A 22,827-nucleotide genomic window follows, 5' to 3' on the forward strand; every position below is an offset into this window, starting at 1 on the left:
AATCACAAACTAGCTAAGGATACCCAACACTGTTCAATATCGAGAAATAATCATCGGATGTCGATACGCACGTATGTTGTCATGTGAATTATCCTTATACGTCAGGTACAGTTACGTGTCCAAAAGTACTTTGTCCTCTGGTTTCTGGGTTGTGTTTAACCGGCAATTCCAATTGAAGGTTACCTATCCGTACCTACGTCTACCAGGAAATCTCACAGAGTACTAGAGTTAGCAATATCCTTTCCTCCGTTTCCTACTAGTTACCAGCTTGCAATCCTAGTCTATTTGAACTGGATGGATGACAATTTCAGGCTGGGCCTGAGCTTGATGGATAGTAGCCTTTAGGTAGGTCACTTGGGCAGTTCACATGTGGGTACAAAATTGGAACTCGGTGCCTGACGGTGCTAGCCGTGTAAGTCATGCCTCGGCGTGTCCGGGGAGTAGATATCAATTAAGGTTGCTGACTGCCAGAGGTTATTCATATACACTAGCTCGGTGGATTCTCGGCACGGTGGTCTGGTTTAAATCTATTGATTGCAAGTAGACAATACTGGGTTCCATGGTTTGTTGGTTATGTAGGGAGCACGGACTGGTAGATACAGGAATGAATCAACTCGCTGGGAATTTTTGATATGGTTCATGTCCCAAGTTTAGCTCAAATGGGAAAGAAATAATTCAACAATGAATGTAGATCCCGCTGCGACGTTGAAGGCGTCTACTCTGAGTTCAAGGATATATGTAATTACAAACAGAGCAGAAGAAAGGAAACAAAATCTATACAAACTAATTCAAGAAAAAGGTCCGAGGGGTCGAATTTTTAACGTTGACCCTCAAGCTCCTGCTCCACCTCGGCCTTGACAATTTCACGCACGCCCTCCCAGCCTGCACCACGAGGCACCGCCGTGACGCGACGCTCACGCTGCTCCAGGCCCACAAACTCCTCGGGGAGTACTTCACTGAAGCTGTAACCGTCTTCCTTGCTCAAAGCCAGATCCACTGCGCTCGCGAACTTGGCAGGGTGTGCCGTCGACAGCGAAATGTGGCTTTCACCGGGATTTCGCTGAATTGAGCGGCGGGAAGCAGCAACACCAACAGCTGTGTGCGGGTCGAGAATGTAGCCGCCGGTCTTGGAGCTTCTGGGGCTACCAGCGGGAAGATCCTTGGGAACACAATTCCTGTAGGTTTCCCGGATGGTCTCGATGGTTTCTTCATTGCTGACTCGCTCGCTCTCGAATTCGGCCTTGGCGGCCTCGATGATGGCGGCGGGGACTTGGAAGCCGCCCTCGGTCTTCAGTTTGTTCAACCAGCTGCTGACACTTTCGCAGGCGTGCTTACGGCGCTCGTCAGCGGTAGCGGCCTTGTCAGTCTGGAATGCAAAGAACCAGAGAAGACGCTCAAAGTTGCTGCTGACGAGAATGTCCATGGCCGGGCTGTGGGTTTCCTTAACGCCCGCGTCCGTGGGCGCGTCAAGAGGCTTCTTGGTGTAGTGACCGTTGGTGCGGAAGAATCGGTCGAGGATACTACGTCAAACATCATGAGTGAATGATCTCCCAAGAAAATCGTGGAACAAACAAACTGGACTTACTCGTTCTCGTTGGTGGCAACCACCAGCTTGGAGAAGGGTAGGCCCATCTGCTTGGCGAACCATCCAGCCAGGATATCTCCAAAGTTCCCGGAGGGCACCACAACACGCACACCGGTACCCGGTTTGTAGTTGGGGGATTTTGTCAGGGAGAGATATGAATAGAAGTAGTAGGTGATCTTTGAAGGAAGCGCAAGTTAGTAAATTTTGAGTGTGGGGATGAGTGACATCTCCAAAGGTTGAAAAGAATTTGAGAGAAATCTTGACTGACCTGAGCGAGAATACGGGCCCAATTGATCGAGTTGATGGCACCAATATTGTGGGTCTTGTTGATATCAGGATCGGCGAATATGGCCTTGACGATGTCCTGGCAGTCATCAAAGGAGCCTTCGACAGTGAGGTTGTGGACATTCGCATCGAGTACGCTTGTCATCTGCGCCTCCTGAATGGGGCTAACCTTGCCCTTGGGGAAGAGAATGAAGACAGACACATCCTTCTTGCCTCGCAGACCATAGATGGCCGCCGAGCCAGTATCACCGGATGTTGCGCCCACAATGGTCAAGTGGTGACGGTCCTTGCCAGTCTTTCCCTGATTTTTGCGCACGAGGAAATATTCAAAAAAGTTACCCAAGCTCTGGAGCGCAACGTCTTTGAAAGCAAAGGTTGGTCCGTGGAAGAGTTCAAGGAGGTAGAGGTTGTCCTTGGGATCCAATGCGGCGACGGGTGTACGCTCCGGGTGACGGAAGGTCGAGTAGGACTTTTCGACGATAGCCTTCAGATCTTCAGAGGGAATTTCAGAAGGAGAGATGTATCTATCAGCGCATACATATCAGATTAGCGGCCGCTTCAATTTCAAGTCTTCATCCACAACGCAGTGTCCACTTACAGGGACATGATACGGTGCGCCAATTCGGCGAAGGACAAATCCCGCCACTCACTCTCCCATGACGGTGGCAGAGAAGGAATCTCCTCAGGAATGAATAGACCACCATCCGAGGCAAGTCCCTTCATGACAACATCCTCAAAAGACCGCTACCGTGCGAAACAAACAATTAGTCCAGGTGCTTCCCCAAGACACCTCATTGAGGCTCGGAGGATTGCAGATGTGGCGGAGATCTTGTACGTACTCCGGACTCGCTTCCACGAGTACTGAGATAACGCTGAGACATGGTGACGACAGCAACCACAGCAATTGACCCAAAATGCCCAAAAAGAAATCAATGGACAATGCTGGCGAGGGAGAGAACAATAAGAAGAATCGCGATCTGAATCACAGCGGGGCCCTGTGAATCATTTCAGTCTTTTGCTTATGCGCGCGGGGATGCGCCGTGAGACGCTGTTCCACCTTGGGACTAGCGTCTCCGAAAGCGGCCTCACGTGGGCGGACTCGATCTGCCCGATGGCCGGCGGCGGGCATTCGCATCCATCCACTCAACGTCGAGAAAAAGATCTGGACCCTTGTGGCTGACTGTACATCTACTTGATTTCACCTGCAAATCTTTTGACGAAAGGCAGGGACAGTGCCCTCGAGAAGCTATTTTACGTGAAATTCCGAATACACGCAAGCAGTGTAGATGGTCAATTGAAGCCATCTAAAGTAGAAAACTGGCAATCATATAACTTGAATGATGGTCGTCCTCCGTCTGCCTGCTTGCAGCTGTGATCCATATCACTCCCTCTTATTGAAACCTCAGGCAGAGATTTTCAAGGTCAACGACCAAGGCGCTTAGATCCTGCAACGACCACAGAGCTGATATAGGTCTATAGTCATGACCAGATAGTAGTATTCTTGCGTCTATCTTGACTGAATATGTACACTTCTTGGTGATTACCTCGGCACGGTTTTGGTTCGTTCACTCATCCTCATTTAGCTGAAATCACTGATTGACCAAGACGTAGCGGTAGCGGGCCTTGCCATCCTCCATATCCACAATGGCCTTGTTGGCTTCCTTCATAGATACCTCCTCGATCCAGGGTTGAATGCTCTTTTCAGCGACCAGCTCGAACATCTCCCGAATCTCGCCAGGGCTACCGACCATGGAGCTCTCCACCTTGAGTCGGCGAATCAGATTGCGGACAGGTGCGTAGAGGGTTCCGTCGTCAGGCAGGCCAACCTGCACCAGAGTACCGTTGGTGCGCAGCAGACCCAGATACTCGGCCATTGGCATCTAAATTCGAGCGAGCGAAACATCGTCAGTTCCCGGGTGTCATACAGTGAGATTGCCAGAACCAGGTGGGTCATCCTCGGCTTACCTTGGAGGAAGAAACCGTGCACACAATCAAGTCCAAGGAGCGAGCGTGCTTGGTGGCCCAGTCAGGCTCGTCGTCTGTGGCAATGTACAGATCCGCACCCATCTTGATCGCATCCTCGCTCTTGGCGGTCTTGCGAGAGATGGCCACGACCTTGTCGGCTCCCATGGCCTTGGCAAACAGGACACCAAAGTGGCCGAGACCACCGACACCGATAATGCCGACGCGCTTGCCTGGACCACAGTTGTTGTGCTTCAGCGGGCTATACAGAGTCACACCACCACACAACATGGGTGCCGCGGCAGCCGACGGGATGCTGTCGGGGATCTTGATGGCAAAGTGAGAGGGCACCCGGTTATAGGTCGCATAACCACCGTAGGACTTGTCGCCATTGTGGTACTTGCTGTTGTACGTGCCGGTGATGCCCTTGCCACAGTACTGCTCCCATCCCATCGCACATTCTTCGCAGTCGCCCTGGCGGCCCAGGCAAGAGTCACTCTGCGCGCCAACACCGACTCGGTCACCGACCTTGATCCCGTTGGTTACTTTAGATCCCACGCGAACTGCCGTTCCAACGATCTCATGGCCAACGCACACTGGATAAAGACTGGGTCTCTGGCAAATAATTAGAATTGCAAAGTTCACCTGGGAATAAATATTGAGGAGAAGCACACTCACCCAGCCACTGCGCAAGGTGTGCAAATCAGAACCACAGATACCACAGTGGGAAATTTTAATGTCGATATCGGTCTCCTCCCAGGTCTTGGGCTGGAATTCTTGCCAGACCATCTTGCCCTCGACGGAGCTGGAGTCCAGCCCCATCCAGCCCTCGAACTTGTAATCGGTCTCAGCCATGGTGGTGGTATACAATTTCTAGCGTGGTCTTTGTGAAAATATCTCCTGGAAGAAAGAAAAAGAGCTGATCGGCTGATTCGCGATCGGTCTATTTATGTCATGCCCACTCCAGTCCTCCCACCTAGCCCACTTGCCCTGGGGAGACTTCTGGAGCGAGATCCACTGGCTGGTTGGAGACTCGACGGAACCTCGGCACCAGCCGGTCTTCACCAGCGATGGAGGAAAATTGGTAATCAGTGCGGGTTTTCTGGTGGATCGGGGCATGATACCATCCATCCAACGCCTTTTCACTTCGGGCCCAGCTTGCCCAGTATGAAGCTTTGGACGTGGCTATCGTCGAAAGTCGACAAGGAGACTATGCAGGGGCGAGCATGACACGGATTGCAGTTCACGACACTATGTAGGTGACAGGGCAATCATACTTGGCACTTCACATCTCTAGCTGATGACGTGAACAGGGGTGGTCTAGTCGATGCTTAACTTCTTCGTGGGCTTGATCGGGCTGGGAGATTCCGAGTAGAAGACGAATGATCTCATCCACGTGCGGTGCCCAGTGACCGGGTGGCTCCACTGCGGGTCACTTCACCACGCCCCAAAATAATATTTCGAGTGTAGGAGCCATGTTCCATTGTGACTTGACATCTCCCTGTCGAAAATATTCATATTGGTTGGTCCATGGTTCCAATTCAAGCCACAGACGTGGTAAGTGGTGGCTCGGATTGTGTACTGATTAAGAAGTCAAATCGGAATTGACTGCGTCTCGTCGATGAAGGGGGATAAAAATGTACATGTATGGAACCCCTGAGATGTCCTATAGAGAAGAAACGCAGGGACAACCTCGATCAGGAGCGGATATTAAGCACATTAAGAGGCACAGAGAATCAACAGACCCTTCTATCTCATGCTGTCCAGAACGTCCATCCCTCTCGCGAGCAAAATACTGAATGATAGGGAGATGGAGGAAGGGAGGCCAGGGGCAGATTTGCTCTGCAGGTAACCAATGCAAGATAAGTCAACACGTGCCAGGCAGTAGGTCCTAAATAAGGTCCATCATATCATGACTGCCAGAGTTTTGCGGGGTACTGTGAGAGGCAGAAGCTTGATTTCCAGAGAGATCAAGACCGGAGAAACCATTCATCAAGTCACCAGCACCTCCACCAGGGGCGCCCCCGGTTGCTGCTTGTGAGGGACCGGAGTCGCCAAAGACTCCCAGCAAATCGTCCAGATTGTTGCTCCCCTGAGCCGGAGGTGCACCCGCGGCAGGTGATTGCATCCGAACGGGAGTACCTGCCAGCCCTTCCAAGCCGGACAATTCGCCAGAGGGTTCTTTTTGGGCGGAGGCGGGGGCACCACCGTCGAAATCGATGTCCAGCAAATTCTCGACGTTGTTTTGTGCCTGCGATGAAGATGTAGTGCCGCTGACTGCAGCCGCAGCCGCAGCCGCCAAGGGATTTTCTCGGGCATTCTGAAGTTGTTCCCTGGAGAAAAGAAAAAAGAGAGAAGAAAAGTCAGTACCGGCTAAAGCTGCGTAGGATATCGGTAGGAAAAGAGGGAGTTGACTTACTCGATAGCGGCCCGTTGGACGGCATCGGCGCCAAAGCGACCCTGCCCGACAAACTGCTCTGGAGGCTTGTGGTAGACAGAAGACAGAGTGGAGAGTTCCTGCAGAAGCTGGTCAAGAAGCGTCGGCGGTAATGAGCTGATGGTAGTGACGATGGGAGGCTTTTCTGAAAGGACAATGTTCTTCGTGGCATTCTGATCACTTGTGTTGGAGAGCAAGCGCCAGTAGATGTAAGCACGGTCACGAACGTCTGGGTTGTCGTTCTCGGCGGTGGCGGCTTGAAGGACTCGCTGAACGAGGCCTTGGGCCTTTTCAGGCCGCTTGAGGAAGAGCTTGACGACAGCAGTCAGAATCTGTAATTGAGTCTGCGAGAATTCCTCATTGAACCCGTCAACAAACCCGCCTAGGATGTCACCGGCGTTGCTGATCTTTTCGGCATATTCTCCCACAATCCAGATCAGAGCAGCACGAGCATTGGGCTCGTCGAGTTCATCGATGCACTTGCACAGAGTGGGAATGATGCCCTCGTAGCCAGGGTATTTCCGGAAGATATCCTTGATCACGACAATGGCCTCCTGCACGACATAGTTCACCTTCGTGTTGATCAGGTCCAACAAGGTGTTGACACATTTCTCACTGGCGCTCTCAATCTTGATGGCAACCTGCCCAATAGCCTTGACGGCACGACGAACAAAGTCCATGTCAACTTCAAGCGCATACTCCTTCAATTCGGCCAAGAGCTGGTCCACGTTGCGGTCGTTTGCTATCCGGACCATGATTTCCAACTTTTGGAACTTCACATAAGGCGGGTCGTTATACTTGCAGAAGAAAACACGGAGTTCCTTGTTCAGAATGTCGGGCTGCTTCTGGAGCAGGAGGTCGATGTTTCGCAGGGCGACATACTGAACTTCGGGCGCCGAGGACACCAAGGTCACTAAAAACCGAGTCAGCGGTCCCTTCGCGTCGCTGCCAAAAGAAAAGGGAAAAAAAAAGCAAAGAGGCAAGAGAAGGAGTTATGCCACGTACCTAAAGGTGGAGCCATCTTTTTCAGATAAGTCTTGGCCAACTCAGGCCCAACGTACTTCATGTGCAAAAAGACCACCTTCACGGCCGCCAGAACCACGCCGGAGTTGACGTGCTGGAACTGAGGCGACACACGCTCGCAAATATGCTCCGACTCTTTCACATCCACGGCACGGTATTCAGCCAACGTGGATAGAATCGTCACACGACCCCACTCCGTACACTCGTTGAGAGCCATGAGCATCTTTCGCAACGTGTTGGCAGTGACCTGCAGGGCCTTGGTTTCCGGGGCCGTGTGCTGAATCTCCGATAGTGCAGTGACGGAGTTGGCGACCACCATCGGATTTGGGTCTCCAATCATCTCCTGCAGCATCTCGAGGAATCCATTCTCAAGACACATCGCTGGGTTCAGATCAAAAAGCTTGGCCACACAGATTGCAGCCGTCTTGCGTACGTACGGCGACTCGTCGCGGAGTGTCTTGCGTAGAGGCTCTTCCATGTAGTCCACCATCTTGTCCACACGAATGCAGCCCATCGTGCGGATGGCCAGAGCGCGGATCAGCGGATTCGGGTCTTCAGAGTCTTGGACGAAGGTATTGACGGCGAGAATGCAGAGGTCAGGGTGTGATTTGGCGTAATTCCTGAAAACATCAGCCCTATCCGTATCAATGATTGGCAACAATCTCTCACATCAGATATAAGTAGACCAATTTCTTCTGCTCCAAGTCTGCGGTGGCAATGTTCTTCAGCACATCAGGGAAGAGAGCTGATACATCTTTGCCCAAGGTCATAGCCATGATCGTCTTTTGGATTGATTCTTTGCTAATCAGACTGTCAGCATCATCGCCGTGTTCCGAGCGCGGACCTGTTTTGTGACCATGACGGTCAGTCTTCGTGGACACACCGTTCATAGGCATATTGAGATCTGTGCAAAGGGTCAGCATTGCCAAGTCGCATTCGTAGTTGCGCTACACCGAGCTGCTGTGATTAAGACACGGGGGAGGGAAACTTCGTACACCAGGCCAGCTCGCAACTCAAAGGTCTCTCCTTTCCGGGGCACCGCAAAGGCACCGCGGATCTTGTTCATTGCCATATTGAAATGAGAGTTTCAGCAACGACTGGGTCGTGCGTCCACTGGGAAAGTCGGGGAGGAAAGGGGAGTTCAGTCGGAGCCGTTGAGCGACTGCGGGGGAGTTGCAAGAGCTACCGCGGTCGCGCGACACGGGGAACGGAGAGATACAAGCAGTGATCGGAGACGATCAGTCAGACCATGTCACGACAAGCCCGCGAACAATTCCGACAAGCTCTATGGCGAGTGACACTCAAAGCAGGACGCAGAGGGGATGACCGGAAGGCGACCGGGGTGTTTTGCGGTGATCAAAAGTTGTCCACAATGGCGGGCTCTAGACCCCCCCCGATTGCTGTCCGCTTTGGTTACGGCTCCTGGCTCCAACTTCGTCGCTCCGCAGCTTCTAGTTACCCCCTGACCTTATCCTCGATCTTTGCGTTCGCCTCTATCTGACTAACAACATTGAAGAGTGACAAGCATCGCTTTCTTCCAGTACAGATGGTCAGTGACTTTAAAAACGCCCAAGACGGGGATTTGTGAGCGGTACAGCGCTGACGATCCGAACAAGGCCAATTTACCAAATTTGCGCCGTCTCTTTGTCGAGGCTCGGACAGAAGTTGAAGAGAATGAGTACTCTCGAACAGCTGTCAGTGGTTCTTTCCTTGGCGTGGCTACAAAATAAGGCGTGTGTACTGATGGGGTGAATAGTTCTACAACTTGGTCTTATTCATTTCGTCCGTCGCGATCTTTAGTCTGGCTGCCCAACGAATGAGTGGGCCAAAGGCTGCTCGATGAGAGTCAGCCAGTGCGACTCTCTGAGACATACGCCTGATACGCTGCTGTTTGAAGTCGAAAGCGCGCACATGTAAAATGAGCGGGCATATCGCCGCCTTATCAGACACGCGCAGTGTACGATTGAGTATCCCGGTGGGCGTGTCCGAGCATTCCGATCGGCGCTTGACGACCAAAAGTGGTGCGGTCGTCAGTCAGTCTCTTCTCCATCGCTGTCTAGAAAGGCCAGGGCTTGGCGCCCACGCGCTGCACGGCGAGGCCTTGCTGGCCCATCGTTGTCCTCTTCATCCTCTTCCTCGTCCTCTGCTCCCCATTGCTTTGCGCCTTGCTGGATTTGCTCGAGATCGGCCTTTAATTCTCGCTCGTCACGGATCTGTCTGGCTTTCTCGAGAGAGTAGCGACCTTTCATCCCCACATCTTCAAGCATTTGTTTGAGGTGCTTGATCTTGGCCTTGGGGGTCTCGTACGGCTGAAGCTCTCGCCACCACATCTTTCGGATTCCGCATTTGACCAGCCATCCTTGCAGCCGCTTGATCTCTGCTTGATCCGGGTCCAGGTCTTCATCTTTTCCCTTGGCAGCGCCTTTCTTGGACACGGGTTTCTTGGAGACGCCCTCACTGCTTTTACTTTTGCGGGTTGGCTTGGGTTTCGGCTCCTCATCGTATACCACCGACATCTCGCTTTCTGAGTCATATTTGGTAGCATCTGCATGCAGATGGCCAGAGTCTTCTTCCTCATCCATCTCCGACTGGTCAGACAAGGTTTGCTTATCTTTCCTCGATGAACTTGTTTTCGCCGGTGATGGCTTATCACTCTCGTCGGAAGCTGGCGCTTGTGCCTTTTGGCGCTTCCTGGGCTCTTTCTGAGTATTGGGTCCTTGCCGCTTGATCTTTGGACTCCTTTTCGGTGGTTGAGCGGGTTCTATCTCATCCGTTGATTCATCGGCTTCTTCGTTCTGCTCCGGTGCGCTTGTGCGAAGGATTTCCTACGTGGCGGGCTTCCATCAGTCTCCAAGTCCATCCCAAGCTTCTCTTCGTCGTCTGGGGACGTCTCACAAATTCATCCTTGATAATTTCCTCACTTCGTGTTTTCCATTCACCCGTACCCTTGAAGTAGCCTGGCTCCAGGCCTAATTTCTCTTCAACCGCGTGACGGACGCGTTTGACTGTGAGCTCCTCGTAATTCTTCGCGCGGTACTTCTCCCCCACTTCTGCCCGCAATGCCTGTTCCAGCACTTTATCCGAGGGCCTCGTATCCTCTTGCTCTGAGTCGGAGTCTGAAAGTGTGTATTTGGGCGCCATGATCAGGTCGTCGCGTTGAACGGGGTCCAATTGTCGCGTAAGCTTCGGAATGAGTAGGTCTGAGACGGTCTCAATTCTGTGCGATAGCGATATTTACAGGCATCGAACAAAGAGAGTGAAGCGATGAGCTGCCCTAAAAGCGAAATCGACCTGGATGAATTTCTTATTCAAATCAAAGATCCCGACGACGCAGATTGCTTTTGTTGATCCATTGGCCATGCAAAGGCGCCACGATACTTGGGAAGCGTCAGTCCCGAGGCTGGGAAGGCTCACCGCCCGCGAGTGAACGGGGAGCTTTCTCGAGATGACATGTTTGGCTTGAGATGAACTGCAATACAGGGCACAGACAGCAACAGAGTCTGACCTTTAGGTGGATTTCAGAGCCCTCAGCTCTTTTACTCTGGTTGGTATGAGTTCCGACTGTTGGCTCTCCACCGTGGATCTCAGCGGTCTGGGTTTGATCTATATCCCCAAACAAAAACCTATTTCTACTTCCGACGCTATTTTCCCAACCGAAAGGCAACTCAGAATGGCCTGAGGTGGTCGACGTTTTCTATGGCAAATTACTTCTTATCTTAACATATTTTCTTCTGAAGCACACAAACCAAGTCCGGCCCTTCAATAAGAAGTGCCCGTAAGAAATTAGCGTCACAGGGTGGAGTACGTGGTGCCTATAGCCTTTGCCCGCTACCCCGCCATGCTTCGTGGCGTGGCTGCATTTAAGCCGTCGGACAGCTTTAAGGAGAGAAAAGAATAGAGCAATAAACAAATAAGGATCTTGATCGAAGCTAGTATCGGTATCCGATCATCGTGACAAGTGCGACGCGCGATTCCCCAAATAGGTGTGGCCAGCAGAGCGAGGAGACATGGATCCAATCTCGATATTCGGCTTGGTGATCGAGGTTGGCCATGTCCTCGCCAGCGTGATCAACTATGCGCAGACCGTCAAAGATGCCAAATCAGATATTCGCAAATTGAGCGAAGAGCTCTTTGCCCTCAAAGGGATTCTGGAGCATTTGTCGACTGGAATCGGCGACAACTCTTCTGATCCTGAAAAGCAGACCGAGCTGGAATCATCGTCGATGATGATTGACAAGGACGTGATGGCGCGCGTGTTGTATACGACAAATGATTTCTTGCGCACTCTTCTCAGTGAGCTGGAAGAGCCGGCGACCAAGTTCAAAAAATTGAAGCAGAAGTTGGAATGGCCGTTCACGCAGGATCAATTCAATGCGCACCTGGCTCGATTGGAGAGGGTCAAGTCGTGGTTGATCTTGGTGATTACGGCAGATGCGGCTGTGGTCGAACGAGATTTGCATCGCGAAGTGACCGATTTGGCGAAGAATTTGAAGGACGACCTGCGCCTTCGAAAGCAAGAAAGGAGGGAGAGAGATAACTCCGCCCTGCTGAAATGGATCGCACCGATCAGCCCGGCTGATTCGCACATTCGCGCATCAAGCAGTCGACCTCAGAAGATTGGGCAGTGGTTTACCAAATCCTATCTGAGAATCTGGATGCGTGATACATCAGATGAAAGACGTGTTTTGTGTCTTGTCGGGAAATGTAAGGATTCTGCGGAAGTTTAATGTGCCCTTTTTCTTTCTGGTCGGCCTGTGTGTTAATCAAATGTGCTTTTCGCAGCTGGAACCGGGAAAACTACGCTCTTGTAGGTGACTTCTCAATGAGGATTTCTGACTTGATATGCTGACTGGCAAATAGTGCTCAGACCGTGGAGGATCTGATTGCCATGGCCGCGCATAATCCAACGAGTTGCCTTGCCTATTTCTACTGTACAATCACCGACACTGCCTCCCAGATCGCCGTCAATGCGCTTGGCTCCATCGCAAGCCAATTAGCTAAGAGTATTCCGGCTCTCTTGGACGAAATCAGGTCGATATATGAAGGGTTGCCCAAGAACCAAGTCCACAAGCCGCCAATCAGCCTATCTGGTTTGGAAGATGCAATTGTGAAACATTCAACTGCAATGTCCCAGATTGTCATTCTCGTCGATGCCCTGAACGAGAGCTCGGAAACGGAAAAGATGGAGCAGTCCCTACTCAATCTGGCGCGTAGGGCTTCAAATGTCAGAGTGATCGTCACAACGATATCGACGAGATTATCTCCCAGAGAGGTCAAGTTTCTGAATATCCGAGCGGACACGATGAAGTATGACATGAAGGCTGCCATTCAGTACCGTCTCGAGCACGATCATGCACTACGAAATCTAGCTCCAAGCTTTCAAGCTGAGATTACCGAGACCTTACTTAAAAACGCCGATGGATCGTAAGTGCGAGGTGCTGGACACAGAATCGAGATAGGATAGTACACTGACCAGATTTGTATTTCAAGATTCCGATGGGTCCAGCTTTCTCTGGATAACATTTGTTCCCAGCGAACGGCCAAAGCGATGCGCTTGTCGCTGTCGAACCTTCCGAGCACTCTGCGAGAGATGTATGTGAATGCACTCGAACGTGTCGATTCCAACGACGTTCCTCTCCTTCGCGACGCGCTATTTTGGCTCAGTTTCGTGAAGCAGCCCCTCAGCCTGCGCAAATTGAATGAGGCCGTGGTCCTCGAGGATGATTGCACCATCATAGATGAGGACATGATGCTTCACCCGTGGGATATCTTACTTCAGATCGGCCAGGGTCTCATCACGACCGATCAGATCGGCAACGTTAATTTGGCCCACTCCTCCGTGAAAGACTTTCTGACTTCGGAGTGGATTCGCAATTCCAAAGTGAGCCAATTTACTCTTGATCCCTCCACCGCAGACGCGATCATGATGCGCAAATGTCTGCAATACCTGTGCCTCGACAACTTCAAACACGGCTATCGTGAGTATCGCAAGCACACCAAGGTTCGCGCATTCCTTCAATACGCAGCTTACTTCTGGCCTGTCCATGCGTCTGCCTGCGTCATGGGAGACGCGGAGCGTGATCTGGTCAATCGCCTCTTTGCATCGAGGGAACTCCCTCGCCGTGGTCAATACGGCGTCTGGATGGAAACCTTGATTCCCGGCGTGGAGCCTGCAATCGTGGAGAACACTGATCCGCTCTACTACGCTGCCTCGTTCGGCATGGCATCTGTTGTCAAGGCTATCCTTGCATCTGACTCAACCGTGAATGTCAACGCTCCGGGAGGCCGCGTGGGAGCAACGCCACTGTTCGCTGCCGCTTGGCGCGAGAATAATGAAGTGGTAGAGATTCTGCTGCAAGCCGGAGCTGACCCCACGATCGTTGACCCTGGGACGAGGATGAATGTGGTCGAGTTGGCTAACTGGAGACACTATCGCCCTCTTCGAAACATTCTGGCTTGCCATAATGTGGACCTTGATCCGGAAATCACAAAGTAGCCAACTCACTTAAGCAAGGAAAGGCTATACGTTCAAGGATCCCGTTTGCGTATAGAGATGAAGATTAAGATGAGGATAGAGTACAGGAAACTGGCAAAACTCACGTGCGTTGAGAAAGATAAAGTAGAATTTGGAAGAGCTTAGTAATATCAAGAGACACCACCTCAGAGCAGAGAAGACTCAAGGAATTTGTAGGGCGTGTGAAGAGTGTAGTAGTCTCTTCTACTCGACGACCAGAGTAACTCTCTGCTACCACTCCCGCCTTCTCAAGACTTGCCTTACCTGGTGACGATGTTGCTGTCTCGTCCTTATGAATACCTCACCCAAGGTCTCTACTTGTGCCCTCTGAACTGTAATCTCCTCTTGCGTTTCTTCTTCTGCATCACATCTCTCCGCCCAAATCCCTTCATCGACATGCTGCCCCCATCAACGGTGCCCTTCTCCCTCCTGGACAGCACTGAGTCGGCGACGACCACTGGAAGTCCTCAAATCACTTTCATCGGATGAGGCAGCAGCGCGAGGCTATGGATCGTACCTGACATTCGAAATTCCGGGTGCGGTGATGTTGTAGGCCCCCTCTATTTCAGCCCTCGGGCAAACTACGAGTGATTTCCATCATCAAATTAACTCCGACCCATCTTATTCGAATTAGTTTGCTATCGCGTAGAACCTGTTCGACAAGTATAGGAGCTTCTCGGTGGAGATCGAAATCCCCTTGATGTTCCCTACAGGTTGACACTCGATACACAGCACCAGCAAGCAATCATTCGAATCCTGCCCTCGGGAGCTCATGGGCGAGTAACGCGATGATTTTCAAGCACACTTGCTCTCAAATTGTCCGAAATGGGAATCACTCTGCATCCTTACACTCGCAATGCGGCTACCCGGTATCACGGAGAATCATGCAAGAAAGAAGCTGACGAGTCTCTCACTCCATTGAATAACCCTTCGGATGATTGGCCTTCGCTTGTGAAAGTGACCGGTCTGTCTGAATCTGAAGGCACAACTACGGGCCAATGCGAGCTAGTAGTTCTCAAACCCCAGCTACCAAGTGGGAATGGTCCTACTTATTCTAATACAGAGATCTCCCGAGCGCAGGGTCATCTTGAAGCTCTATAATCTCAGACCATTCAATCCCAGGATCACTCGTGCACTACAGGCAGAGGTTGAGCGCTCTCTGTTATCCAATAATTCGACCCCTCCAACAGTGTCATGGCCCTACCTGGCGGTGGATGAGATTGTCATTACCTCGACAGAGGTCGAGAATGCTCCAATGGAGCTACAATTTAGAGCCTTGATAGGTCGCCCGCCCGCCCTCAACACGAAGGGGAAAAAATGGGTTGCCTTCACGGCCGATGATCTTGCTGAGTGCTGCCGCTTCGCCTTTCAGTGAGCAAAAGTTTGCTGTGTCCTACTTTATCATGTATTCTTATCAATAGCAGAAGATTGCTGCATACTACTTTACAATGCATCATTATCAACAACTTCAACCTTAGTACCCAATCCATTAGACCCCAAATGCGTCATTGAATCAACAGCACCTAATTCAGTACACAATTTATCACGAAGATTATCAGTCGAGAAGGAGAGACAAGACAGTTTGAGGAGTCACCACACCAAAATATCCATTCACGTCGACAGAACTCAATCCAAAAGAGCTGCATGGTATCCATCTACATTTGCTGTCAGAATCAGAGAGAAGGTCGGGCTCCACATAAGAAAGCCGGTGCTCTTGCGTCGACCTCCCGGAGCTCCGCATGTCAGCCGAACAAGCCGCCCGCCGCATTAGAAATCACAAAATAAGCTTGTTCGCAGGTCTTCCACGACTCCCAGAAGCATCACCCACCTGCAGATCTTGACATATATTGCTTTTTCACAGCATTTCCTCTTCGTCCGCCATCTGATCCGAGTCTCCCATTCAAGAACTCCCACAAAATGACAGAAGCACAACCGGAGCAATTCAGGGCGCAATCGCACGCCTTCAACCAGGCGCTTCCCAAATCCACCGACGAGTCGCACGGCACCGACTCCAAAGCACCTTTACCCAAGGGTGTCGTCCTAGACAAGGATGGCAAGCCGTAAGTGTCTCTTCTTTTTCCCCCTCGATTTGAATCTAGCCCTTCATACGCGATCATCTCATGGGCGAGGGGAAGGGCGAATTCATGTGTTAACTTCTTTCTCTCTTCCCTACACAGTTGTCGGACCTGTACCTCGGTAGCCTCATGGCGCGCGCTCACAAAACAAGCCCAACAATCCTCCTCCTCCTCCAAAACAGACTCCTCGACATCCTCCGCCACGCAATCAATGCCGGCCACAGCCGCCAGATCTACACCGCAACCCACAGAGTTGCCGGCGGATTGTCCGCCGGATGTGGAACAACTCGGCCGCTCGACGTGGACGCTCCTCCACACGATGGCGGCCACATATCCGGAGAAGGCCTCGGCGCAACACCAAGAGGACATGCAGGGGTTTCTCAAGTTCTTCTCAAAATTATATCCGTGCTGGGTGTGTGCAGATGATTTCCGAGCGTGGATGGCACACCCGAGTGGTCGGAATCAGCCGAAGCTGAGCGGGCGCAAGGAATTCGGATGGTGGATGTGCGAGGCCCATAACGAGGTGAACCGCAAGCTGGGGAAGAAGGAGTTTGATTGTCGATTGTGGGAAGAGAGATGGAGGACGGGTTGGAAGGATGGCCGATGCGACTGAAACGGGGACAAACTCCGCCTGTTGACTTGGTCGTCCATGACGGATGGCACGGATTCTTGTATGATAGCTATGGAGAGGGGCGCCAGGTCGCCGTGTAGGCCTTCTCCCCTCCCTCTGACTTCCAGTTGACCGTCAACTCGGAACGATGTCCCGGATCAGAATATCTCCCAATATGTATATGTACGCTTACGTCCTGGCCCAAGATACGTGTTTGGATTAAACAGGGCATATTGATGGCTGCAAGACCTTCAACCTAGGGGGCAAGGCTGGGACTGAAACATGAAACATTCGCGTACACATTGACACCGCTAAGTAATTAGAATTTCCGATACAGGAACGTCTAGAAAGGGAGACGAAGAGCGCCAAACACGCTCGTGATCCTAGGAAGAAACAGGCGCCGCAACAAGGACACGACAGCCCCGAGGACCGCGGAAGAGGGGGAGCCACGGGCAACGGAAAGGGAACCTATTTTGGAACCGCACAAGAAAGAGATAGAAGAAAGGGATGGGAAAGAACCGTCAAACTTCGTCATGTGGCGTGAGCCCAAGTCCATTGCTCTAATATTGAGTCGGAACAAACAGGCGCAGGCCGCTCGCGGGCGCGCCGATTTCGGTCACGTCAGATATCCGGCAAACACTACCCTTGTATTGCTCGTGGTACTTGGCGCCCGTGAAGGGATCAATCACGCAGGGAGAACCACTGAAGATCGGGGTAAAGGAGGCGGCGCAAATATCGAATTCGGCGAACTGGTCGAACTCAATATCGATCGCATCTTGGGGGTTTCGCTCACATTGAGCCTTGATCTTCTTGGCCTGTTCAAAAAATTAGTCGAGAGATTTCAGGCACAGGCCAGTGGTTCCTGGGTTAATGATCGTCATCAACTTACCTGATCCAGCAGCTTGGCGGATCCACCGTTGGCAAGCATCCGGTTGGCGAAGCCCAGCGCGGAGTTGTAATTTTTGTTGGCGAACGCGAGCTTCATAGCTGCCATCAGAGCCAACTGGCGGTGAGCAACCTCAAGCTTGGGAATCGTAAAGTACGCCGACAACTCCAGGCTACGCTTGAGACCCTCGGGAGTATCGGTAGACAGGGAACGACGTGCCAACTCAATGGACATGGCGAGAATGTACTCTCTGGCAGTGGAGATGATCTTCTTCGCTTGCTCAACCTCACTTTCGGACGAGACGGTATTGACAAGCAGTGTGTGGAGAATGCGCTTGAATGTCCTCACGCCGTCCTCGAGCTTATTGGAGCGCATGGCGGCGTATCCTTCCTGAAGATCAACACTGGCCACCGTTTCGAGATCGCGGGGAATCAGGGGCAGGACCTTGCGGCTGTCCGTTTCCTCGATGGTTCTTCGCACGTAGTTGGCCAGGGGTGGTAGACCACTGGAGGCAGGCAAATAGGTCTTGGAGCCCTTGTAAATCTCGAGGAATCGCTCCTTGAGAGGAGCAAATTGAACCGCACCGACTTGACGGTTCAATAGCTGCATTGCCGTATCGAACGAACCAGCAGCGACGTGGTCAGCTGCCAATGGCGAGTTGCGGGCCCACAGATCAGCCTCAGAGCTGCCTGCGCCAGCTTCAGCGCTTTCGACGTTGACAAATTCAACATCTTCCTCGACGTTGATATCATCTCCCATGTCCCACCCAGAAGCATCTTCCTCCTCTTCTTCCATAGTGTCCTTGGTGACAACTGCCGCTGTCTCATCGTCCTGAATGTCCAAAGAATCGGCGGCAATTTCTTCCTCATCACCGACCTCCCCCAGGAGGGCCTTCTCGAATGAAGAGTGACCAGCGGCTTTCACAGGCCAATTGGACCTGAAGGTGGGAGCAATAGGGTGCGCGATCTTGAGGGGCTCCTGGAGGGACGGCAGGGTGATTTGATCCTCCGTGAGACCACAGGCTTCGAGAATGGACTCGGCCTCTTCCGTCAACCCATGAGACTTGGCGGTGAGGTAAGCCAAAGGATCTGTGCAAAGGTTAGCATCGTGGAAGTTTCAAAAAAAGCAGAGTTAGCGAGCCACCAAATTACATACACTGGTCGACCTCCTTGAACATCTGAATGCGATCCTCAACGTCGCCACGATAAACAGCGTTCTGGAAACGAGAAGTAAAGTCTCCCCGGTGCTCCGCGATCTTTGCCATGCGAGCAAGCTTCTCTTGATCACCCGTAGCAAGGTAGAGGAAAGAAAGTTTGTCGAAATTGCGCTGCTTCTGGTAGGTCATCTCCACGGTCTGATGGTTTCCGTGTGCCAATGCTTCGGCCCCCAGTCGACTCCAAATTTGTGGCCGATCAAGTTCACGGGCCATCTCAGTCGCAACTTCAAGGTTTCCACACTCCAAGGCCAGATCAAATCGAGTCTGTGGATCTTGCACGAATTGAAGAGCAATTTCAGGATAGCCCTTCTTTTGAAGATAAGAGATGATGCTCTGACCAACCAAGCTTGAAGTCTTAATGATCTGGAGCATCTCGTCATAATTCCGCTTCACAAGGGCCAGCTTGAAACGGTACTCTGTAGGATCGATTGCGAGAATCTGGGGTTGAGCATTGCGATCAAGGCAGTACACATTCCGTCCCTTAACGCGGACCAAGTAGACCGTCTGATCAAGTGTTCGAATAATTCCATTGTCGCTGCAAGTCCGTGGTTAGTATATTGGCACATCACTCCATCATCCGCGAGATTACATACCCATTCAGCAGGGAATATTTGACGTGGTTAAGGGTTGAATAGATGAGTACTCCAGTGTCGTCCCATGTTGCGCTCTTGATCCGGATAGTCTCGTGCAGGGTGCTGACCTGTTCGAGAGTCTTGGTAACAATCGTCACATTGTGCTTGCTCAGGAGGGCACAGTAAAGACCATCGTTGGACCAAACAACATATTTCACCCCGCTGACAGCAAGCTCAGCAAGCTGCTTTTTCTGCTGAATATCGAAAAGCGTGACCGTGGTAGGCGTAATAAAGAGCAGGCAGCCAGTGCCGCCAAAGTAAATATCAGTTGTACCAGCGGGGGGCTTGATGGTTTTCGTGGTAGAATTGCTAAGATCTTTGATGTCTACCTGCTGGCTTGCAGGATTGAAGACGGCGAATCGGTTTCGCGCAACAAAGACAGCCGACGTAGCCTGGCCACGCTTCACATCAGTTGGCTCCACAGCGCCCGTTGCATCTCGAGGGAGGTGAATTAACTCGTAGGTGCCGCTGTCGGTGGGAGATGTGACCAGAATGGCACGCTCAGCGGGGTTGTATGAGAGGGTTCGAGGTGGGACCCAGGGAGAGCCAAGCTTCCGGAGTGACAACATAGGAGGGGATTCGACATTCTTGCCAAAATCGTAAGACTTGACATGCTTCTCCTTGGTGATGTAGAATAGCTGGTTTTGGTACACAGCAGAAGCGGGACGCTCACGCTCCAGTTTGAAGACCATAACACCAGTGTCGTGACCAGCAGCAAACAGGTTCATCTCCGGATGGGCGGCGATTACCCAGAATCGGTCGAGGTCTCGTTTGAATGACTGCACAGAAGTGCGCTTGTTGAGGTCCCACACACGAATCGTCTTATCTTCACCAACGGAAAGAATGAGATCCTGGTGCGGATGGAAAAGACACGCAGAAGCATTCTGGTAGTGTCCTCGGCACGTGTCAACCTCCCATGCCTTCGTGTCTGCAGAGAACATGTAATCAGTATTGCTACAAAACGGAGGCAAGTTGGGTGACAAAACTCACCACTCATGCGCCACAACTTGATCAGACGGTCATCACCAGCGGACACGATCAAGGGCAGGGTCGGATGGAATGACACCCAGTTCACACCACGATCATGGCCTTCTAACACGAATTTTACAATGGCGTCGGTGTTTCCAAACATGTCAGCTTGGTTGGGATTGGCACGAGCCATTTGATCCTCAAAGGACACGGAGGTAGGAGCAGAGTGCTTCTTTCGCAGGCCGGAAATATCCCAAATGCGGACGGATTGGTCCAGTGACGCGGAGGCGATGAGGTCTTCTGTAGGATGGAATTGAGCGCACATGACATAGTGGTTGTGTCCAGTCATGGTGCAGACTGAATTTACACGGAATATTAGCAAGTCGCAAAGGATAACCGTGCAGAGTACCGAGCGCTTCTAACTTACTCAGAGAGCGATTCTGCCAATTCCAAATGCGAATGGTCTGGTCATCGGAGGCAGACAGGATCCATGGCAGCTCAGGGTGGAAGAAAACGGTGCGCACATAGTCCAGATGCCCGTTCAATGTGAACAAACACCTCCGTGTCTGGTAATTCCAGACCTTGATCTTGTAGTCATCACCACCGGAGACGAACAGGGGCTGCGTGGGGTGAAAATCGATTCCTCGGACAGGGCCATCGTGCTCTTCAAATCGGTCGATGAGAGTTCCCATCCGGTAATCCCATAACTGAATTGTGGAGGAGTGAAGGGAGACAAGGATCCATGGTCTGGTGAGGCACAAAGACAGGTTAGTGCGACTGCTCCAGCGTGTTGTTGTGTCCCCGCGGACTCGACGTACCGTTTCGGGTGGAATGCGATTCCCTTTGCTCTGGAAGATTTTGACTCAAACTAAGGAAGACACATTATGTCAGTATAGTCCAATTGTAACCATCACCCCTATGTACGATCTGGAGAGCTCGTTGTCGAATGTTGAAGTTGATCGAGGGGCGGCGTACCTTAGTGAGCATGTTTGGGGAAGACTGCATCTTGAAAGAATTGGCCGGAGCCGCACCAAACAGCAGCAAGCTCCGCACACGAGAGAAATTAAGTCAACAGAGAAAGCCCCTGCATTCAACAGAAAGCGTAAAACGTCGAGACAAGTAAGTCGCAGTGGTCGTGGAGGTCTATGCTTGAAGAGCAGGGAAGGTAAACTAAACGTGGACACAATTGTGGGTGGGTAAGGCGGTGGCCAATCAACCCGTGGGCGGTGAGTGAGCAGGGGTCTTTAGTAGACTATTGCTCGAGCAGTGACCACAATGGATAGCTTGACATTGAATGGGAAATGATCTTTAGCTTCAATTTTGGCACTATGACTGGCTACGTTCAGTCGCTGGAGCTCGTGCGTGACTGTATATACTCACATCTTGCTTGGTGGATCAAGGTGTTTTAGAAGCCGTCCACCGCACGCATCGAGGATTGGGGAACCGGAGCTTCCCCTATCCCCACTAGAAGCCTCTGGAAGACTCGCATAATGTGGTATTCCAACGTCTCACAGTTGAACTCATGCTTCACAGCGAAGTTCTTTCTGGACCTCAATATCCCAGATTGAACCGTCTCAAGGGAGAAGGGGTACTCATTCGCCAGAAAACTCCGTCTTGTTCGAGCTTTTCCCTCTTTCTTCAATTCTATGACGTGATGTGATCGAAGTACCGTCGGCGCCTTTATACACGGGTACATTGCAGATCCGGCTCAGCACCTGGGCTGAGAATGGAAAGGAGATTCGTCCGCCAGAGACCAGATATCAAAAGATACTCTTTTTCATCTACAGATTGCTTGCTTACACGGGTGACAGACGGGAGCGTGCAGACTGACGACAAACCAGTCAAATCGGCTCACGAAGATTCGACAGAGGAGATGGCGACGGAGGGTAATGTCGAAGTCTTGCGGCCCTATGCGATCGAGGAGCCTGCCGACGATGCACCGGAGCCTGCATCTTTACCGCGACGACTGGTTTTACCTTGTCCCCCCGACCAGCTTGAGCTGTGGCAGCCCGAGGTAGTCGAGCGCATTGGCGATACTGTGGAAGGGGACGAAACTCTGCTTGGTGAAGAAGTTCCGTCCGTCTTTACCAAAAGAGGTCAAAAGCGAAAGCCAGCTGGAGCGGCTAGTACTGGCCCGTGTCATCCAGGCTTTCACCGATCCAAATCAAAGATAAGAGACGGAGATCCTACATTGCCTGGATGGGGTCTTCATCCAAAAAGGCGTCGCAGGCGTAGTAAAGCGATGGACGATATGCTCAAGGGTCAGCATTCAACCATTCCTCTCCATGAATACCGCATCGCTTGTGCTCAGGAAAGTTCGAGCTCGGACGTTCCCTCGTCCAGCAACAGGGAAGCTACGAGGGAATTTGCCACGGTCGATGAGATGGACATTGACTGAGGCTTGCTGATTTACGGTCAGGAATGGAGGATCCTTGAGGGACAAGAGGTGTTTGTTGAAGGGTCGCTCAGGTTCCAGACTGAAGTATGTACAAAGTATGACGTCATTGATGTCTCACGGGTGCGCTCCCAGTCTCCGGCTTCATCTATACGTCAGTTGTCCATGTCCGGCAATCTCCCTTGCAATAAGGCATTCATTATTGCCCACATGGAAACAGTCAACTTCGCATAATTCA

At 51.7% G+C, this 22,827-nt stretch overlaps 10 protein-coding genes across 10 annotated transcripts; 5 read left to right on the top strand and 5 right to left on the bottom strand.

Moving 5' to 3' along the window:
* Positions 1–817: 817 nt before the first annotated feature.
* Positions 818–2,751, bottom strand: POX_g08905 (Threonine synthase; the record flags this gene model as incomplete). Its single annotated transcript, XM_050117672.1, has 5 exons — positions 818–1,520; positions 1,586–1,761; positions 1,854–2,394; positions 2,469–2,614; positions 2,710–2,751. The coding sequence occupies 5 exons, from the start codon at positions 2,749–2,751 to the stop codon at positions 818–820; spliced, it is 1,608 nt and encodes a 535-aa protein (XP_049965816.1).
* Positions 2,752–3,459: 708 nt separating this feature from the next.
* Positions 3,460–4,687, bottom strand: POX_g08906 (NADP-dependent alcohol dehydrogenase 6; the record flags this gene model as incomplete). Its single annotated transcript, XM_050117673.1, has 3 exons — positions 3,460–3,750; positions 3,836–4,447; positions 4,511–4,687. 3 exons carry the CDS (start codon positions 4,685–4,687, stop codon positions 3,460–3,462), a joined length of 1,080 nt encoding a protein of 359 aa, XP_049965817.1.
* A 1,036-nt stretch (positions 4,688–5,723) lies between these two features.
* Positions 5,724–8,364, bottom strand: POX_g08907 (AP-1 complex subunit beta-1; the record flags this gene model as incomplete). Its single annotated transcript, XM_050117674.1, has 5 exons — positions 5,724–6,165; positions 6,252–7,182; positions 7,275–7,912; positions 7,962–8,196; positions 8,244–8,364. The coding sequence occupies 5 exons, from the start codon at positions 8,362–8,364 to the stop codon at positions 5,724–5,726; spliced, it is 2,367 nt and encodes a 788-aa protein (XP_049965818.1).
* Positions 8,365–8,541: 177 nt separating this feature from the next.
* POX_g08908 (uncharacterized protein) lies at positions 8,542–9,135 on the top strand (the record flags this gene model as incomplete). Its single annotated transcript, XM_050117675.1, has 3 exons — positions 8,542–8,777; positions 8,809–8,986; positions 9,049–9,135. The coding sequence occupies 3 exons, from the start codon at positions 8,542–8,544 to the stop codon at positions 9,133–9,135; spliced, it is 501 nt and encodes a 166-aa protein (XP_049965819.1).
* Positions 9,136–9,322: 187 nt separating this feature from the next.
* POX_g08909 (uncharacterized protein) lies at positions 9,323–10,433 on the bottom strand (the record flags this gene model as incomplete). The annotated part of the gene is made up of 2 exons (XM_050117676.1): positions 9,323–10,117; positions 10,188–10,433. The coding sequence occupies 2 exons, from the start codon at positions 10,431–10,433 to the stop codon at positions 9,323–9,325; spliced, it is 1,041 nt and encodes a 346-aa protein (XP_049965820.1).
* An 866-nt stretch (positions 10,434–11,299) lies between these two features.
* Positions 11,300–13,788, top strand: POX_g08910 (uncharacterized protein; the record flags this gene model as incomplete). Its single annotated transcript, XM_050117677.1, has 4 exons — positions 11,300–11,996; positions 12,075–12,099; positions 12,153–12,716; positions 12,783–13,788. 4 exons carry the CDS (start codon positions 11,300–11,302, stop codon positions 13,786–13,788), a joined length of 2,292 nt encoding a protein of 763 aa, XP_049965821.1.
* An 843-nt stretch (positions 13,789–14,631) lies between these two features.
* Positions 14,632–15,181, top strand: POX_g08911 (uncharacterized protein; the record flags this gene model as incomplete). Its single annotated transcript, XM_050117678.1, has 2 exons — positions 14,632–14,814; positions 14,870–15,181. The coding sequence occupies 2 exons, from the start codon at positions 14,632–14,634 to the stop codon at positions 15,179–15,181; spliced, it is 495 nt and encodes a 164-aa protein (XP_049965822.1).
* A 542-nt stretch (positions 15,182–15,723) lies between these two features.
* On the top strand, positions 15,724–16,494 carry POX_g08912 (Mitochondrial FAD-linked sulfhydryl oxidase ERV1; the record flags this gene model as incomplete). Its single annotated transcript, XM_050117679.1, has 2 exons — positions 15,724–15,866; positions 15,984–16,494. 2 exons carry the CDS (start codon positions 15,724–15,726, stop codon positions 16,492–16,494), a joined length of 654 nt encoding a protein of 217 aa, XP_049965823.1.
* A 557-nt stretch (positions 16,495–17,051) lies between these two features.
* On the bottom strand, positions 17,052–21,199 carry POX_g08913 (putative coatomer subunit alpha; the record flags this gene model as incomplete). The annotated part of the gene is made up of 8 exons (XM_050117680.1): positions 17,052–17,306; positions 17,381–18,465; positions 18,533–19,128; positions 19,187–20,153; positions 20,216–20,551; positions 20,622–20,941; positions 21,013–21,062; positions 21,170–21,199. The coding sequence occupies 8 exons, from the start codon at positions 21,197–21,199 to the stop codon at positions 17,052–17,054; spliced, it is 3,639 nt and encodes a 1,212-aa protein (XP_049965824.1).
* Positions 21,200–22,067: 868 nt separating this feature from the next.
* On the top strand, positions 22,068–22,592 carry POX_g08914 (uncharacterized protein; the record flags this gene model as incomplete). Its single annotated transcript, XM_050117681.1, has 1 exon — positions 22,068–22,592. One exon carries the CDS (start codon positions 22,068–22,070, stop codon positions 22,590–22,592), a length of 525 nt encoding a protein of 174 aa, XP_049965825.1.
* Between the last annotated feature and the right edge of the window lie 235 nt (positions 22,593–22,827).

Source organism: Penicillium oxalicum, chromosome VII, assembly GCF_001723175.1.
Source record: "Penicillium oxalicum strain HP7-1 chromosome VII, whole genome shotgun sequence".
Classification (NCBI taxonomy): domain Eukaryota; kingdom Fungi; phylum Ascomycota; class Eurotiomycetes; order Eurotiales; family Aspergillaceae; genus Penicillium; species Penicillium oxalicum.